At 46.1% G+C, this 18,867-nt stretch overlaps 1 protein-coding gene across 1 annotated transcript in view; it reads right to left on the bottom strand.

Moving 5' to 3' along the window:
- Nucleotides 1-18,867, bottom strand: part of LOC135901221 (uncharacterized) — a 196,869-nt gene that overhangs the window by 163,467 nt on the left and 14,535 nt on the right. Inside the window, exon 4 of the mRNA XM_070521933.1 lies at nt 2,855-2,944. Coding sequence (XP_070378034.1) covers nt 2,855-2,944 — 90 coding nt within the window. The remainder of the gene's footprint in view (nt 1-2,854; nt 2,945-18,867) is intronic.

Genomic DNA, 18,867 nt, shown 5'->3' on the forward strand with positions numbered 1-18,867 from the left:
AAGAAGACGAGCGCAGACTCACAAATGACATGACGTACATAGACTGGCCGCATCTGTTTGCGCCGTTCTTCACAAATCGCCTAATCGTACTCGCATATACTCAGGGTCACTCAGTGACGAGCGCGAAGGAAAACTACATTCTTTATATTTTACAGCCTCAGCAAGCCCTGCCAGCACGTCGCTGGCCTTCTGTTCAGCGTTGCAGAACTGGCAGGAGATGACAAGGGAATAGAAGTCGCCTGCATAAGCCACAGATCCTAGAATGCACTGTTAGCTGCCACGGCGTGCCGTCCGGGTTCGACCGCTTCACCGCTGCCGTCCACAAACTTCACATTAACCTTCGCGGGCGGAAATTTGAAGAAATTACTATGTCCATTTTCATAATAACAGCTCGTGCAGCCGAAAGCGACTCAGTTGGCCGGCATGTCACGCCCGAGCAGCGCAGTTTGCTTTCCAACCACGGAGACGGCGCTCACGAAGCGCCGCCCCGCGGCCGGTTTTGGCGCATGCGCAGTCGTACTTCTGCAAGTGGTCAATTCTTGATTCGTCGCGGAGATGACTGGGTGCTTCTTCAAGTCCACCTCGTCGAATTCTTGATTCGTCGCGGAGAAGTGGGAGCTCCTGTCGCCCGGATGATAGGCACGTAGTATACCACAACACCGCTAAGATTCAATTGTGAGTGAGTCTGGGTAACCTTTTGTGCTCCATAAGGTTGTTTCAGCACGTTAGCGTCGACTCAGGTTTAGTTGAAAGTTATTTTTGGGGTGTATTTGGACGGTAATATAACTGCGCCTTACAATCGGGGGCGCGGTAGAATCGTTCAACTACGGTACTCTAATGTCATTGAGTATTCTGCAGTTTTCTTTACGGAGTTAGTATTATTGATGAAGCCTTGCTTTTTATTTAATTTCACGTTGAAGAAATGGCGCCACCACGCGACACATAGGAGAAAACCGTCAGGTGCAACTCTATAGGTAGCAACTTTTTTTTTTAAACACAAATTGTACTCAAGTATAAAGGGTAAATCAGAATTAAGGGAAGAAGGTTGCCGCATGTATAATATGGCATTTATAAGATTGTTGTGCTGGCTTCCTGCAACGAAGACCCACTGTTTAAAATTTCTAAGAATAGAGTAACGACAACGCAATGTGCGTTACCTCTTTTGGGAAACGGTAACGGTTAACGCATTACCTTGATTTGTAGGTAACATAGGGTGGTAAGGAGTTCCTTTTATTTGAATGTACCAAGTAACGTATTTCGTTGCTCTTTTTTTTTATCACGCCAACAACACTGGCTCACTGCACGTCGCCACTGCTCCTCCTTCGGCTGCTGCGCATGCGCATCACTCTGTCCGGCATCCTCCTCCTCCTCCTACTTCGAGGAACTGCGTCCATTTACCTTGTGGCAACTGACACGCATGCACGGACAGACAGACAGGACAAATCCATCTCATTTCTTAGCTTATAACTGCTATCGCACGAAAAGAGTAACACAGGTCGTTTGGTATCTGCATACTAACAAACTACATGAGCTCCATGACTTCGGTTGGAAGCGGCGCTCCTACCGAGAGCGGCAACACGGGCGCACTCCCTTTATCAAGCCTTACACGTGGCGCTGCGCTGGGGCATCGAATGCAGTGTCCAGCATTACAAGACGCATTGCAATGCACCCTCTAGTGATAACCTTGGCCTGGACAGTCATGGAGCTAGGGCCGTAATCGCGGGGTAGGTTAGGGTATTTTAGCACCTACCGAAATTAAGATGCGTCGATGTACTCCTCAGTACAATTTACATATACGCGTGCCGTTATACACATCATATTTAGATACAGTTGACTTCCGTTAATTAAACCCTGACGGGACCGATGAAACCGATCATATTATCAGGCGGGTCGAATTGAACAAGATGAAGAAATAAAACGCCGAAATACACATTTGCTACTGCTTGCCTTCTGCTAACACGCCTCCAAACCAAATGGGCGACTACTTTCTACTTGTCGAAAGTATTAAAAAATTACATAGAAATTAAATTAAAGCTCCTAAACAAAGCAAAAATCTAAAGCGCACCGCATAGGCGCCGACTACGGCGGCGCTCCAGGGCCCGAGAACCCTCCGGAGTTTTCCAGGAGGGGGGGGGGGGGGGGCGCAGCCTTCCCCTACCTAAAGTGTCGTTACCAGAGTTTTGTCACCCACATCACTTGAGGTTTCTTTTCACTTGCCCCTAGCTTTTCACCTAAAATTTATTGGGGCTAATAGCTTACTTTGTCATTGTTGGCGCGGACGTGCCACTGCTTTTCATTCATAATTTCGCCTTATTTCTTCAAATCCTGACAAAAGGATGACAAGCGCATTAGAAGCATCAGCGGACCGTGGCTGCCTTAACCGTATTTTCTCATTTCCACACTGTTTTAAATTTCCTCTGTAAACACCATACACATTCCCAATATATTTAGATATATACACAGGGCAAAGTTTATTATATTTTTGACAGAGGAGGAGGTAGCCAATTGAGAATTATTTCTAAAGGAAAAATATATATATTTGTAATAATATGAGGACGGTGAGCTCGAATTTCACCTCCTCCAGTGCACTACACCTCCAGGCTGGAGTGGCGCCTGACACCGGCAAAAAATGCCTGGAGCAAGTGGGGCTATACTAATCCAGGTAGAACCAAATTAGGAAGACCCACTGAGCTTCAACAAGACACTCCCTCACCAGAACAGGAACTGGCCTCCGTGGTGCAGTATTCGGCCACTCCCTCCCAAATGACTCATTCTATTACCCCATGTCCTTCAGTCCCCAGTATCTGTTCCCATTACCCCTTTCCCTAGCACAGGATAACCAGCCGGTACTTACACTGGCTAACCTCCCTGTCTTTCCTCCCCTTTGTCTCCTCCTCCTCATCAGCAGCTGTGGAGTACCACCTGACCAAGGCGGCAGCCACACCTGTAACGCAACAGAGGGTGCTAAGAATCTCTGGACCCGGACAGGCCGCCAATGGAAACTGACCATGGCAACATTTAACACCCGAACTCCGTAGAGTGAGGCTAGCTCAGCAGGACTCTTTGAGCAACTGTCACACATGGTTTGGGATATCATTGGCCTTAGTGAGATTAGAAGAACTGGTGAGGCTTATACAGTGCCGACTAACGGCCATGTCCTCTGCTATTGAGGTCTCCCAGATAAGAAGCAATACGGGGTATAATCCATAAGGACATAGCGTGCAACATTGACGAATTGTACAGCATTAATGAGAGGGTAGCAGTAGTCGTAATCAAATTTAGTAAGAGGTATACATTAAAGGTAGTACAAGCCTACTCTCCAACATCCAGTCATGATAATGATGAAATAGATCAGTTTTATGAAGATCTTGAATTAACGATGAGAAAAGTGCAAACTCGGAATACAGTAGTAATGGGCGACTTCAATGCGAAAGTGGGGGAAAAGCAGGCTGGTGAACAAGCGATTGGCAACTACGGCGTCGATTCTAGGAACGCTAGAGGAGAGAAAGATGCTGCTGGAATTCGCAGAAAGGATTAAGCTGCGAATAATGAACACCTTTTTCAGGAAGCGTACGTAGTAACAGAAAGTGGACCTGGAAAATCCCTAATGGTGAAACAAGAAATGAAATTGATTTCATGCTTTCTGCCGATCCCAGCATAGTGCAGGATGTGGAAGTGTTGGGTAGGGTAAAGTGCAGTGATTATAGGTTAGTGAGGGCTAGGATTCACCTCAATTTGAAAAGAGAAAGAGTAAAATTGGTCAAGAAGAAACAGGCCAACCTACAGGCAGCAAGGGTAAAAGCAGACAAATTCAGGCTGGTACTTGCAAACAAATATGCAGCCTTAGAACAGAGAGATGAAGATGACATAGAGGCAATGAATGAAACCGTAACTAGGCTGGGTTCAGAGGCAGCAATTGAAGCGGGAGGCAAAACATCAAGGCGACCAGTGGGCAAGCTCTCCCAAGTAACAAAGGACCTGATAAAGAAACGACAAATAATGAAAGTGTCCAACTCAAGAGATCAGATAGAATTCGCAGAACTGTCAATACTGAACAACAAGGCGAAAATAAGGGATATTAGAAATTATAACGTGAGAAAGACTGAAGAAGCCGTAAAAAACGGACGCAGCCTGAAATCAGTGAGACCGAAACTTGGCATAGGACAAACCAAGGTGTATGCACTGAAAGATAAGCAGGGTAATATCATCAGCTATCATGAAGTAAAGTGACAGCAGCGGAATAATTGTATATTGACCTGCACAGTACCCAGAGGAGACGCAATGCCTCCATTCGAAGCAGTAATGAACAGGGTACAGAAACTCCTCTTATTACTGGCGATGAGGTCAGAAGGGCCTTGCAAGATACGAAACGGGGAAGAGCATCAGGAGAAGATGAAATAACAGTCGATTTAATCAAAGGTGGAGGTTTAATCAAAGGTTTAATCAAAACTGGCGGCTCTCTATACGAAGTGTCTGTTGAATGCAAGGGTAGAATGCAAACATTATACTAATCCACAAAAAGGGAGACGTTAAAGAATTGAAAAATTATAGGTCCATTAGCTTACTCCCACTATTGTACAAAATATTCACCAATATAATCTCCAATAGAATAACGGCAACACTGGACTTTAGCCAACCAAGGGAACAGGCTGGCTTCAGGGAGGGATACTCTACAATGGATCACATCCATGTAATTAATCAGGTAATCAAGAAATCCGCAAGAGTACATGCAATCAGCCTCTCTATTGGCTTTCATAGATTACAAAAGGAATTTGATTCAGTATAGATACCAGCAGTCTTAGAGGCATTACGTAATCAAGGAGTACAGACCGCCTGCGTAAATATCTTGGAAAATGTCTACAGAGATTCCACAGCTATCTTAGCTCGGCACAACAAATGTAGGAAGACACCTATAAAGAAAGGGGTCTGACAAAGAGACCCAATCTCTCCAATGGTATTCACTGCGTGCTTGGAAGAAGTGTTCAAGCTACTAAATTGGGAAGGCTTAGGAGTAACGATCGACGGCGAATATCTCAGCAACCTTCAGTTTGCCGATGACATTGTTCTATTCAGTAGTACTGCAGACGAGTTATAACAAATGATTGAGGTTGTTAACAGAGAGAGTGCAAGAGTGGGGTTGAAGTATAATATGCAGAAAAACAAAGATAATGATGAATAGCCGGGCAAGGGAACAAGAGTTCAGGATTGCCAGTCAGCTTCTAGAGTCTGTGAAGGAGTACGTTTACCTAGGTCAATTACTAACAGAGAATCCTGATCATGAGAAGGCAATTTATAGAAGAATGAAAATGGGTTGGATCGCATACGGCAGACATTGTCAGCTCCTGACTTGAAGCTGACCATTATCATTGAAAAGGAAGGTGTACAATCAGTGCATTTTTTTTTATTGAAATGAATATTAGGAGAGGTTGGCGCCTTTATGGTGGCACCGGCTACTTCTTGTCACTTGCCAAAGGAAACAAATTTGCGTAAAAAGGGAGAATAGCGACACGAAAAATGGCACTCAGTACAACACTGGATGAATAAAAAATATACAGTCAAACAGTACATGAGTCGCAAGTTCTGTGCATTAGTTCAGTCCACGTACGCATATATAAAGTCAGATATTTAGAACAGCCATAACACACAACACATGTAATGCACTGCAAGTACAGAACAGAATTATACATATTGCAAAAAAGTTGCGATCGCCACATAAACCAATTATGAATCACGAACAACGTTTATGTTACTCATTTAGCGCATTCGGATCATCTGATACCTAATATTTTCCCAAAATGTTGGTCTCCTCTAATTCAGTTTATACATGGGTCTATAAAGTATAACTCAGAGCTTTTAGTTTGCTGATCAAACCAGGTAGTTTTGCTCAGGAGCAGACGGACTTCACTACGCAATAGAGGAAGATTGGTTGTCTCCGCGTTATTGTGCGCCCAATTCGCAGCTGCGTCCGCTGCAGTATTACCAAGAATATTGCAGTGCCCAGGTATCCACTGGAATGCAATTACGTGGTTCATGGCGCTTGCTTTTGTAAGTTCTTTGAGTGTCTCATACAATAGCAAATTGTTCAAAGAATTTTTCTTATTGCTCTGTAGTAATGTGAGAGAGGCTTGCGAATCGCTAAAGATAACCCATTTTTGCGAATGTTCTTTTGATGCTATGAAACGCAAAGCACACAGGATTGCAAACAGTTCGGCCACGGTGGAAGATGTCTCTCGGGATAATTTAAATGTTTGCTCTAGCGCTAAATGTGGAATGACGAATGCTGAAGTCGAGGAATTTTTATGACACGAACCATCTGTATAAACGTGTACGCACTGGGGATAAAGGAGTAAATTTGGAAGAGTGCCAGTTGTTGTGCGGCTACTATGAACACGTCTCTCTTAGATATAATCCCGTCAACGAATAATTCTATTTTAGGACATGTTAACATCAAGGGAGGGTAACAAACATCCACTTTGCATAATTCAAATCTTGGTAATAATGCTTTATGTTCTCGAACAATATCGTGAATTTTGCTTTTGTTTCTTTCGGTAAGCGCGAGGTTTAATGGATGATTCTCGTGTTGGGTTAGAGAGAGAGAGAGAGAGAGAGAGGGGAAAGGGGAAAGGCAGGGAGGTTAACCAGAGAAAAAAAAATCCGGTTGGCTACCCTACGCTGGGGAGAGAGGGGAGGGGGAGGTAAAGTGGAAACAAAGTAGAGATAAGGAAAGGAAAGGAAGGAGCATAGACGCACAATCACAATCGGTCACTGTCACCGAACACTGTCATCGCACAGCACACTGACACTTGGTGCACTATCAACATCTGTTCAGGCTACAGTCGCCTGTCCAGTTCTGTCGCCCTCAAGAACCGCAACAGTGCCCTCGTCGCCCTCTGCTGTGATGGCTTATGATGGCGGTATCTGAAGATGAGTTCCTCTGTGAGAGGTCTTTGGTCAAAGCGCGCTATCGCGGTTGCAAGTGATTGTCTCTGTAAAGTATACCGAGGACAGTCACAAAGAAGGTGTTGAAAAGTCTCCTCGGTACCACAGTCCTCACATGAGGCGTCGTCGGCCCATCCAATTCGGTAAGCCAAAGATTTGGTGAAAGCCACCCCTAGCCATAGTCGACAAAGCAGGGTAGCTTCGCGACGACAGAGCCCAGCTGGAATAGAAAGGCGTAGGGAGGAGTCAAGATGGTGGAGTCGGTAGTTGTGAAAACTTCCAGCGTTCCACAAGGATAACGTGATGTGACGGCTGATCATTCGAAGTTTTCGAGCGGCATCTGTCCTTGATAACGGTATCGGCTCCTCTTCGTCCCCTTGAAGAGCCAACCGAGCAGCGTTATCAGCGTGTTCGTTCCCTATGACTCCGCAGTGACTTGGAAGCCACTGAAATGTCACGTGGTGTCCTTTCTCAGTTAAGGTATGAATGAGTTCTCTAATCTCAAATACCAGTTGTTCGTGTGGTCCGCGCCGCAGGGCCGATAGCAAAGATTGCAGTGCAGCCTTGGAGTCACTGAATATTGACCACCTTCGAGGTTGTTCTTGGTTGACGAGACGAAGTGCAGCGCGAAGGGCTGCAAGTTCCGCGGCCATCGGTGTCGTTGGGTGACATGTCTTGAAACTCATGGTGGTGGCTTTCGCTGGGAAGACCACGGCTCCAGAGGAACACTGGAGAGTTGCCGATCCATCAGTATAAATATGTACGTGTTCGGCGTACCTCTCGTGCAAAAGAAGCAGAGTTAGTTGTTTAAGTGCCGGTGATGACAGCTCAGATTTTTTCCTGATTCCTGGTACGGTGAGGTGCACTGCGGGTCGAGCCAAACACCATGGAGGAATCGATGGCTTAGTTGCGGGGGTGTAGCCTGATGGGAGGCAGGTGTAATACTCCGAAATCGTAGTACAAAAAGCTGCCTGCGGCCTTTCTGATGGTAGTGTTGCCAGATGGTGGGAACAGGCACGGGCAACGTGCCTAATGTGCACTCTCAACACTTCTACCGCAATGTGTGTTTGTATAGGTTGGTCCTGAGCAATCGCAATAGTCGCTGCTGTCGATGTGCATTTTGGCAAACCAAGACAAACCCTGAGAGCCCGAGCTTGAATAGCCTGTAGAGCACGAAGATTTGTCTGGCAGGTGTTGGTCAGTACGGGCAAACTGTACCTCAAGAAGCCCAGAAAAAGAGCCCTGTACAATTCCAACATTGCATGCACTGACATTCCCCAAGTCTTTCCTCCCAGAAACTTGAAAAGTTGGGAGATTGCTGTCAGACGCTTTTTCAAGTAGGTAACGTGCGGGCTCCATGAGAGATCTCTATCAATGATTATGCCAAGAAATTTGTGAGTCTTCTCATAAGAAATTATCTGGCCATTTATTGATATGGCGTAGGGTGTCATTGGTTTGCGGGTGAACGCCATCAGTGCACATTTGTCTGACGAGATTTCAAGACCTTGGTTGCGGAGGTATAGAGCTGTTAGAGTAGCAGCTTTTTGAAGTCTTGCACGTATCTGAGGACGTGTCACACCTGAGGTCCATATACATATGTCGTCGGCGTACATTGATACCTTGATCGCTGCTGGCAGATGATCAACGAGACCAATGAGTGTGAGGTTAAATAGGGTAGGGCTTAGTACACCGCCTTGAGGTACACCTCGGTACGTGTAGTGTAGTGCGGTTTTACCATCACCGGTACAGACAAAGAACGATCTCATAAAAAGGTAATGAGAGATCCATTGGAAAACTCGACCACCTAGGCCAACCATCTCAAGAGCATCGAGGATAGCCTCGTGAGATACGTTATCGTATGCCCCCTTGACATCCAAGAACAGAGCAGCAGATAATCTTTTGCGTGACTTTTGAAGCTGGACGTACGTAGCGAGATCAACAACACTGTCTATGGAAGAGCGATCTCGACGAAAACCAGCCATGCAATTCGGTAACATGTTGTAGTGCTCCAGGTACCACTCCAAGCGGGCAAGGATCATCTTTTCCATAATCTTTCCCACACAGCTGGCCAGCGCTATTGGGCGGTATGAGGTGGTTTCAAGTGGGGACTTGCCTTGCTTCAGGAGAGGGACCAAGCGGCTTATCTTCCATTCTTCGGGAACCATGCCATCCTGCCAAGATAAGTTGTAGAGATGTAACAGTTCTCTCCGTGCGCCGTCACTCAGGTTGTTCAAGGCGCGGTAGGATATTCCATCTGGTCCCGCGGATGAAGAACGCCTGCATAGAGCAAGAGCCGCTTCTAGTTCCTCCATTATGAATGGAAGATCCATGCGGCCGTCACGTGAAACAGGGATGCGACTGGGGGCTGGAAAGCCTGGACCGGTTGCTTGGCCAGCGATCCTTGCACAAAAGTCTTCTGCAACATCAGCCTCTGGCCGCCCCTGGAAGAGCGCCAGCGCCTTGAATGGGAAGCGTTGTTCAGGGAAGGAACGTAGACCTCGTATGGTTCTCCAGATGTGGGAAAGTGGCTTTCGGGGGTCTAGTGACTGGCAAAATCTTGCCCAACGTCGAGATGCCAATCTATCCATGCGACGCTGAAGTTTCTTTTGTAGTCGTCTGGCTGTCCTAAGGTCTTCGATGGACTTTGTACGCCGGTAACGCCGCTCCGCACGACGACGGAGCGCACGAAGTCGCTCCAACTCTATATCCAATTCAGTGTGCTTCGACGAAACCGTGACCGTGCGCGTGGCGTGTAGCATTGCAGACTTGATTGCTTCCTCTAATCCAGAGGACAAGCCCTCTCGACAAGCATCCTCCATGGTGGAGGTAAAAGTGGTCCAATCAATTAATCGAATGGTGTTCCGTGGGGTGGGACTGGATATTCCTTTGATGACAAGGTATGTGGGAATATGATCACTCCCGTGTGTCTCGATATCCGAAAACCATTTAACATATCTTGTGAAAGTGCTGGAGACGAAAGCTAGGTCAAGACAGCTGCCATAATTCACGTGTTGGGTTAAGATGCGATAAATATGTCGGCATGTTTCAACCGTTCGTATGACGGGAAATGGTGGGTGACGAGCTTCAGCAATTACTAAAGAACTCGAGGTAGCCTGCGGAACCCCAAGACACACTCGCAGCCCTCTTGCCAGTAAACGTTGAAGACATTCCTCAGAAGTTCGCGATAAACCATGGAGAATAGGTGCCGAGTAAGCAATTTTTTGTTTTATGAGTGCGTTATGAACTTGTAGTAGCGAAGAGACTGATCTCCCCCACGTTGTACCTGCGAGTCGCCGAAGTACGTTTATTACTGCATTGGTCTGCTTTTCAATTGCGCGGATGTGTGAAGCCCATGTTAGCTGGCGGTCAAGAATAATTCCAAGAAATTTATGCTCTTTCACAAACATCAAAGTTTGCCCATTAAGCGTAAGTTGGAAATTATTCAGCTGTCGTCTAGTAAAAGGAAGTACGGCTGTCTTTGCGTATGAAAGACTCATGCCTCTTTCTTTTAAAAAGGTGTCGATACTATCAAGACCTTCTTGCAGCGTTGTTTGAATGTCTTGTATATGAGATCCAGAGGCCCATATGGAGATGTCATCTGCGTACAGCGCATACTGTAGACCAGACGGGAGTTTTAGTGGCAAGCCTGCCATGACGCAGTTGAATAAAAACGGACTGAGAACACTGCCCTGTGGACTGCCCTGTGTGATGCTGTGATAATTACTCACGCCTTCGATTGTTTCCATAAATATTTTTCTGTCTTTCAAGAAATTTGATACCCATCGTAGTGCTCGACCGTGTAGGCCAAGCTCTAACATACCAGCTAGGATGTGTATGTGACTTACAGTGTCGAATGCTCTTTTAATGTCTAAAAATACTGCTACTGTCACATTTCCGCAACTTCTTTCATGTTTGACGCATGTGGCAATGTCTAATACTGAATCCATTGTACACCGATTTTGTCGAAAACCGGTCATGTAATTGGAAAACATATTTGTGTGTTCACACCACCACTGCAGTCGACGGTCTATCATCTTCTCCATTAGTTTGGAAAAACAGCTTGTGAGGCTGACGGGTCGGTAGGAGTCAAGACAAAGGGGAGTCTTTCCTGGTTTTAGTACTGGAATTACCCGGGCTGATGTCCATGAATCTGGCAGAGTCTCTCTTATCCAGGTGTCATTAAATATCTCCAAAAGAGCCATTCTTCCTACAGGACCTAGGTTCTTTAACATCATATACGTGACACCATCTGGGCCTGCGGTTGTCTTTGTACGGCATGACGAAAGACCACATTTCAATTCATTTAAACTAAACTTACAGTCAAGTTGAGGGTGTTGTGGCATAAAGCACGCACGAACTTTCTGTTCTGCTAGTGTTGTCGAACTTGTAAATTGTAGGCAAGTGAGCGGAATTCCTGGTCTGGATATAGGTTGACAGAATTCGTCAGCAACAGATGTTTCCGGAGTGCTTCGAGCTACGGCAAGGGCTCGGAAGGGATGGCTCTGGGTAACTAGACCACTAAAAGATCGGACAACTGACCATATTCTGGGAACTGGAGTAAAGGGAGACAACGACGCACAGTATTCTCGCCACCTTCTCGTACCTAATTTTTGTAAGTGTCTGCGCGAAGTTGACCGAACTTTCTGTGCCATCTTAGTCATCCAGCTTTCCACTGCGGCGGTAATTGCGTTCTGCGCGTCTTCTAATTGCTCTTAGACATTCATATTCCCCGTAGACTGCAGCGTATTCGTTTTGAACAATGACTTGCTTTGTGCAGATCTCGTAAGACTCACACAAGATATTTGCAAAACTTTGAAAGCTCGGATTTTCGCCCAATGAGTTACTTAAGTGGTGACGAAAACTTTGCCAATTAGTATATTTTGAGTAGCGCCGGGTCCCCTCACTCCGTATGAGGCGATGTTTTACCAGGATCGGAAAATGATCACTACCGTGCGTTTCTATGTCCGTTGACCACTCAACGCCATCAAGAAGGTCTTGTGAGCAGAGCGTGACGTCTATACAGCTTGAGTAACGAAACCCCCGCAAGAACGTTGGAGAGCATATGGCGCAGAGACTTGGAGACTGACAAAGAAGCTTGAGAACAAGTTAAGGACCGCGCAAAGAGCGATGGAGCGAAGAATTCTAGGCATAACATTAAGTGACAGAAAGATAGCGGTTTGGATCAGAGAGCAAACGGGTATAGCCGATGTTCTAATTGACATTAAGAGAAAAAAAATGGCGCTGGGCAGGTCATGTAATGTGCAGGTTAGATAACCGTTAGACCATTAGGGTTACAGAATGGGTGGGTAGCAAGAGGAGGGAAGCGCAGTTGAAAACGGCATAAGACCAGGTAGGGCGGTGAAATAAGGAAATGTACGTGAATGATATGTGTTTCAGTATTGCTTCTCTTTCCAGTAAGCAATGCTAACGACTCATGAAAAAAGAAAGAGAAACTCTCCTAATAAGTTACATTTATTATGGAAACATCTTCACTTGCACGCATATGTCATAAATATATACACGATGTCCCAATTAACTATGATGCACCAAGATTTAATAAAGGGCAATTGCGTTACTCGAGGAAAACTTCGTGCATAAAATTTCCAGTTCAGTGGAGTAGCCGCCAGTAATTTTTTTCGTTAGTGAGATCTATTTAGGTAATTGTAATTCATTATCTAAGTCGAGACGTACTATTCTAATTATCAAAGTGTCAATGAGGCATCTGTAGGCAGATTCAAGGGACATCTAACTGCGGTATTTTCAGCGACGTACTAATTGCGTACTAATTTTCACCGACTGATAAATAAACCCTGAGAAATATGAAAAATACTACGTGACTACGTTCCCACCCGCATCATAAAGAAGCACCCTTAAATCAGAACGTCAGCGTCTCTGACTTTCCGCATGACGTTCTTCGTTGCTGTGCTGCTCACCCTACAGGCCGCATACTTGCTGGTAAGCTTCCTAGTTCTTTTCTTCTACTGTGAATCAATTTTATTCCTGTACAAATACCTGAAAACTCTCCCAGAGCGTGACAGTGCCCACAGAAATAGTTCGTGTGTACGTGCGTGTGTGTGCTTAGGTTTTTTTTTCCTTTTTTTTATCCTTCTTTCTTTCTCACCTATTGCATTCCCTTTCCCTTCCCCCAGAACAGGGTAGCCAACCGGAGATAATCTCTGGTTAACCTCCCTGTCTTTCCTTTGCCTTTCTCTCTCTCTCTCTCTCTCTCTCTCTCTCTCTCTCTCTCTCTCTCTCTCTCTCTCTCTCCCAGCCCATTTAATTTCTTCCATATTCCTTAGTCGCTCTTCAGAATCAATTGTACTGTCCGCTTCTCTTACTTTAAAACTTGTCAAGCCCATATCACCATGCACAGCTTCATTTGTAGTCTTCCTGTGAGCGCCCAGTGCGAGGCGTCCCACTGACCTTTGGTTGCCATCGAATACTGATTGCACTCCTGATTTCAAGGAAACAACCGCATTTCCAAATGTAAGTCCTGGAGCCTTTCCACATACCCCGGAGCATCTCGCACCTATTGTATCCCCATATAGAACTCTGTCTTTCATTTTGGCCACATTTCTCTTCCCCCTTTACTGTTATTGCTTTTTCCTGTGTTTCCATATATGTGTTTCCAGCACTGGCATGGGTAGCAGAGGACGGGACCAAGGCGATCACGGTGCTTCCAGTGACTTCGCACTGCGGGTTTTAAGGCCTGACGTTCCGGTAAACGCATTTTCGTGTGTCGGCTTTTGACAAAGGTCGCCACTTGTACGAGGCAGACCACATTCATGGCACCAGGTAATATATAAAGTAGAACACTAGTGCAAACTGTGATGCAAATGCATTCCGCCAACACAGCTGACCGCGGTTTACGCTAAGACGTGGAGCTCCAGCATTTATATTCCAGATGTTATCTTTCTGTGCATGTTAACATTGTCGCGTACTTAATCATTTAAATAGGGGAAGAGCAAAAAAAAAATCACCGGTGATGCATCAAAAAGATTCAAAAGACGTACCTCTGGTATGTACCCGTGGGGCGGCTGGGTGTATGCCACTGGGTACAGGGGCCAGCGGGTACCTGCCACTCTTTAATGAACCTTTTTTGACGTAAATTCTTGTATCACTGCAAGTATCACAGCAGCATCACACCCACGCGGCGACATTCACGTAACGCGATTTTTCTTGCAAATGAAAGTCGGCGTCGACATGTCTTTTTTTTTTCGGCTCTCAAAAAGCGCGTTCTTGCCAATTATGACCATCAACATCGCGTTTGTGCTCTTTATGGGTTTTGCTTGAATGATATTAAGCTAAAAGGCTTTCGTTGCTAACGAAGTAGTTCACGAAAACTGTTTCCATTTTGTCGTTGATCATACAGATACGAAGTACTTGCCAGCAGACTACAAAGATTGCCAGAATGACCCCGGTGGTTGTGAGCGGTAACTCATAGGCTTGCGCGCTGGTTTTGGCTCCAACTGCGAGCAATAGCTTCATGTCTCTGGTCGACACAATTGTATCTCAGCATCGCTATTCAACTATGTGAAGTCACATCATTATTGTACAGTCAACAGCAGAAGTTTACGGGATGCGATTTCTCCTTCAAATGTGAATTCCTGCACTGTGAAGGCATGACATTCCCGTATTGAATGAATCACTGTGTAGCTGGCGAAGGCTACTACATGCTGAAACATATAATTCGAGGCTGTGTGACCACGCTTCGCGATAATTCAGCTTCTTGGCAAATCCTGCGTCCCGTAAACTTTTGAAGTTGACTTTACATACCAATTGCATATACTGTATATATTGAACATCATTTCGTGTATTGTGGCGATTAGTTTAAGTCTAACTGTGCGTTTCCGTGGGTCCGTGTGGTTATATGTTAGTGAGTGCGTTCTCGGACACTTTTTTCAAAACGTGCCATGTATACAATGCTTCGTACTTTGTATATGTTATCGTCCTGGTGGAATCGTGCCGTAAGTGTGACTCCGTGTTCATATCGTAATGAGCTTGCCTTTGAGTTATCATAAGTTGTTTCTTTCCTGATTTCGTTTTTTCCTCGTAGGTAGTTACTCATGGCAGGTTTCTTTTCCATTGCCGTCACCGATGAGATTATTTCAGCCTTTCTGACTTCCCGCTTCACGTTCTTTGTTTCTGTGTTGCTCACCCTATACAGGCTTCATACTTGCTGGTATGCAACGCTCACTGGAGGGATGGATGGATGGATGGATGGATGGATAGATGGATGGATGGATAGATGGATGGGTATTATGAGCGTCCCCTTTGGAACGGGGCGGTGGGTTGCGCCACCAAGCTTTGCAAAAAAAGTGAGCGCCCCCTGCCGTAGGACTGAGGAAACGTTCGGGGCGCTGGGTGCGAGAGTATTTGTGTGGAAAACATTCCCCGTCATCGCCTTGTTGCTAGCTGTGCCATCGAGTTTCATGGTGACGTGAAGAACTACGTTCCTCACGTCACGTTCCTCACGTGACTACGTTCCCACCCGCATCATAAAGAAGCGCCCTCAAATAAGCTCATGGAAAGCAACTAATTTGCCCGTCTCAATTGCGTAATTACATCTCAGCAACGAAAAAAACTACTGGCGGCTATTGTCAGGATTGGGGGCTCAATCCCATCGCTCGTGATCCGTTGTCAAGATTGGAGTCGGGCATGAATTAGAAGGCAGCTGGCCCATGCCGTCGTCCAACTTATCCACGCTGAGGACGTTGATGAAGGGAAGGACTGCTTCTCATCGAGAACGAGGAATATGGGTTTATTTACAGTATTTATATCAGTCTAACATGACTGTTTGAGAAAGTACATCAGTCTAACATGACTGCTTGAGAGATAGTGACCTGAGCAGCCGCACAACAGCGGTTTTTGAACACTCGGTCCTCTCCCGATACAAGGTGATGCTAACGTTCGTTTAGTCATCGCAATAGCCGCCTCTCCGCGGCACGGTTTACACACACACACGCACACACGCACACACACACGTGTTTACGGTCCGAGACCGACACCACACGAATTTCATAGAACTCGGAGCCGTTCCGGGTAGCGCGTTGTCTTGCGTCTTGGTCGGTGCGTGGGAAGGAGCGAAAAACGGCGTTCCCGCGTCAACTCGCGCACCCGTAGCAGATCAGGTCCGCGTTGGGGAGTTTGGTAACACATCTTTCAGCCAGACGATAACCGCATATAATGAATCATTGCCAGCTTGTTTCACCCCGGCTGCGAGACCTTCGATTCCTCCATGGTGCCTCGCTCAGACAAAAATCAACCTCGCTATACCTGGTATCTCGAAAAAAAGCTGATCTATCATCGCCAGCCCTTAGACAGCTCACGCTACTACACTTGTACGAGAACTACCGTGATTCTACGCATATTTACACTGATGGATCTGTCCTTCCAAACAGCTCCGCGGCGGCAATCGTCATACCAGCGAAAGCTACAACAATCAAATTTAAGACGACTCACGCCACAACATCGACGGCAGCAGAGCTCGCAGCGCTCTTTACTGCCCTTCAATACATTGGTGATGAACCACCACACAAATGGACAATATCCTGCGATTCGAAGGCGGCACTGCAGTCTCTACTGTCACCTTTACGACGCGGACCGCACGAACAGCTAATATTCCATATTACAGAAATGTTACAACATACAAGTGATGCAGGCCACGAAATAAACTTTCAGTGGCTTCCAAGTCATTGCGGGATTATCGGCAATGAACGGGCGGATCACGCTGCCCGCTCAGCCCATACTGAGGAGCGCCACGTCCCAATTCCTCTTTCTAGAACTGACGCAGCACGGAAGCTCCGCCTACTTGCTCGGCAGTGCACCGCGTCGCAATGGAATGAGCCACATTTAAGAAACACTCGACTGTACTCACTTCATCCCACACTAAGTCTTCCAGCGCCAACACAGCTTCGCCATAGAGACGCCACGCTTTTATATCGACTTTGGTTGGGCGTTGCCTTTACTAAAGCCTATGCATTCCGCATAGGGATGACCGACAGCCCAACCTGTGACCACTGCGGCCTTGAAGAATCAATTGGCCATATCTTGTGTGCCTGCCCGCAGTACAGTTCCCAGAGGGCATGCCTTCGCCACGAACTTGACCAACTGGATGACCAACCGCTATCCGAAAAAATAATTCTACAACATCGGATGGACCTACCGTCACAGAAGAAGGCCGCGCAAGCGCTATTGCGCTTTTTACGATCTACCAGCCTGTGTGAACGACTTTAACTGGAACGCCTTTTGTGTGTGCGCCTCCATGTGTGCGTGTCTTTTTTTTTCCCCTATTTTTTTAGCGTTTTCCTCTGCCCTCTTTCTAACCCCTATCCCCCATCCCCAGTGCAGGGTAGCAAACCGGAGACTCATATCTGGTTAACCTTCCTGCCTTTCCTCTTCATTCTCTCTCTCTTGGTAACAATAGTTGGCCCGCCGAACTCATTCCGTCACAACGGCGATGAGGCTAGAGGTTGGCGGCGGTTTCAGCACAAAGCCTGCTTCATCGAACGCATCGTAGCTGAAGCGACGGAGAGTGGAGGAGGCGCGTATTGTTCCCCGACACAAAGTCGATTTAGTCACGCTGTGGCTAGAGGTTGGCGGCGATGCTCCCGAGATGTTGCTTCCATAGTCGCAACTGGTTGGCAAAACTTGCACTGCAGCTGGCCGTTCTCAACACTACTTCACTGTACTGGAAACAGCATGTACTAGGTTTTCGTCAAATAACGCAATTGCTCTTCTTTTAAAGCATTGGTGTGTGATAGTTGGGACACCTTGTATAATTCACTCAACAACCGAAATGAAGCCAAGCTGGATTCACTCGAAATCAGAATCAAAAGCACTTAGTGGCTATGGTGTTGGGCTACTGAGCACGAGGTCGCAGGATCGAATCCAGGCCACGGCGGCCGCATTTTGATGGGGGCGAAATGCGAAAACACCCGTGTACTTAGATTTAGGTGAATGTTAAAGAACCCCAGGTGGCACAAATTATTCCGGAATCCCTCACTACGGCGTGCCTCATAATCAGGTGGTGATTCTGGCACGTAAAACCCTGAAATTCTTCAGAATCAACAGAAGTCATGAGCAGCAGCGCTTGTAGAGAAAGAGAGAGAGAGAGAAGGCTGCAATTTATACGGTAAGGTGAAGCAGTATTAGTGATAGCGAAGTATACAAGTATACAAAGAAAGATTAAACCACCACCAGACGCCAGACTCTTGGCAGTGCGAGAAGACTCAGACTCTGAAACTGAATTGTCTCCTATTATGAGGTCTGGTAACTGCTGATATAAGGCCGCCACTTCAATGAAGAATTCTTCGAGCTCACACGGAGTTATATATATATATATATATATATATATATATATATATATATATATATATATATATATATATATATATATATATATATATATATATATATATATATATGGCGTTCGTAAAGCTGGTCGCCCACCCCCCCACCCCACTCTGTAAATAATGAAAACTTTCCGCCTATGGCGCACCCTATTCTTTAGCAAGGAAACTCCGCGTCGCCCAATGGCGGCCGGTTTCCTAAGGTCAGCTTCGCCGCACAGTTTTTCAATACATCCGTGCTACAAACATACAACCACGCTGAAGGCTATTTTGGTTTCATTTCTGATTGCACCGCGCAGGCAATTTTGGGATTCATATCTGCGAAAAAAAAAGAGTTCATTAGAATTGGGTAAATACCATAATCAGACAATAGTGAGCTACGGTTGTTGCTTGAAACTGTTCCTTGTGCAGGCAAAAATAGGCGTTTTCAATGGGAGATATGGCGCGTGTTCAACGCAAACTCCACTGAGATAGACGCTGTCATTAGCGGGGTCGTTATTGGGGTCACCGTATGGGTCAGGCGCTTGCGTGCTGACTAGCCAAGTTTGAATTATCCAGAGAAAGCCAATTTTAGGAT

This window comes from Dermacentor albipictus, chromosome 1 (genome assembly GCF_038994185.2).
Source record: "Dermacentor albipictus isolate Rhodes 1998 colony chromosome 1, USDA_Dalb.pri_finalv2, whole genome shotgun sequence".
Taxonomy (NCBI): Eukaryota; Metazoa; Arthropoda; class Arachnida; order Ixodida; family Ixodidae; genus Dermacentor; species Dermacentor albipictus.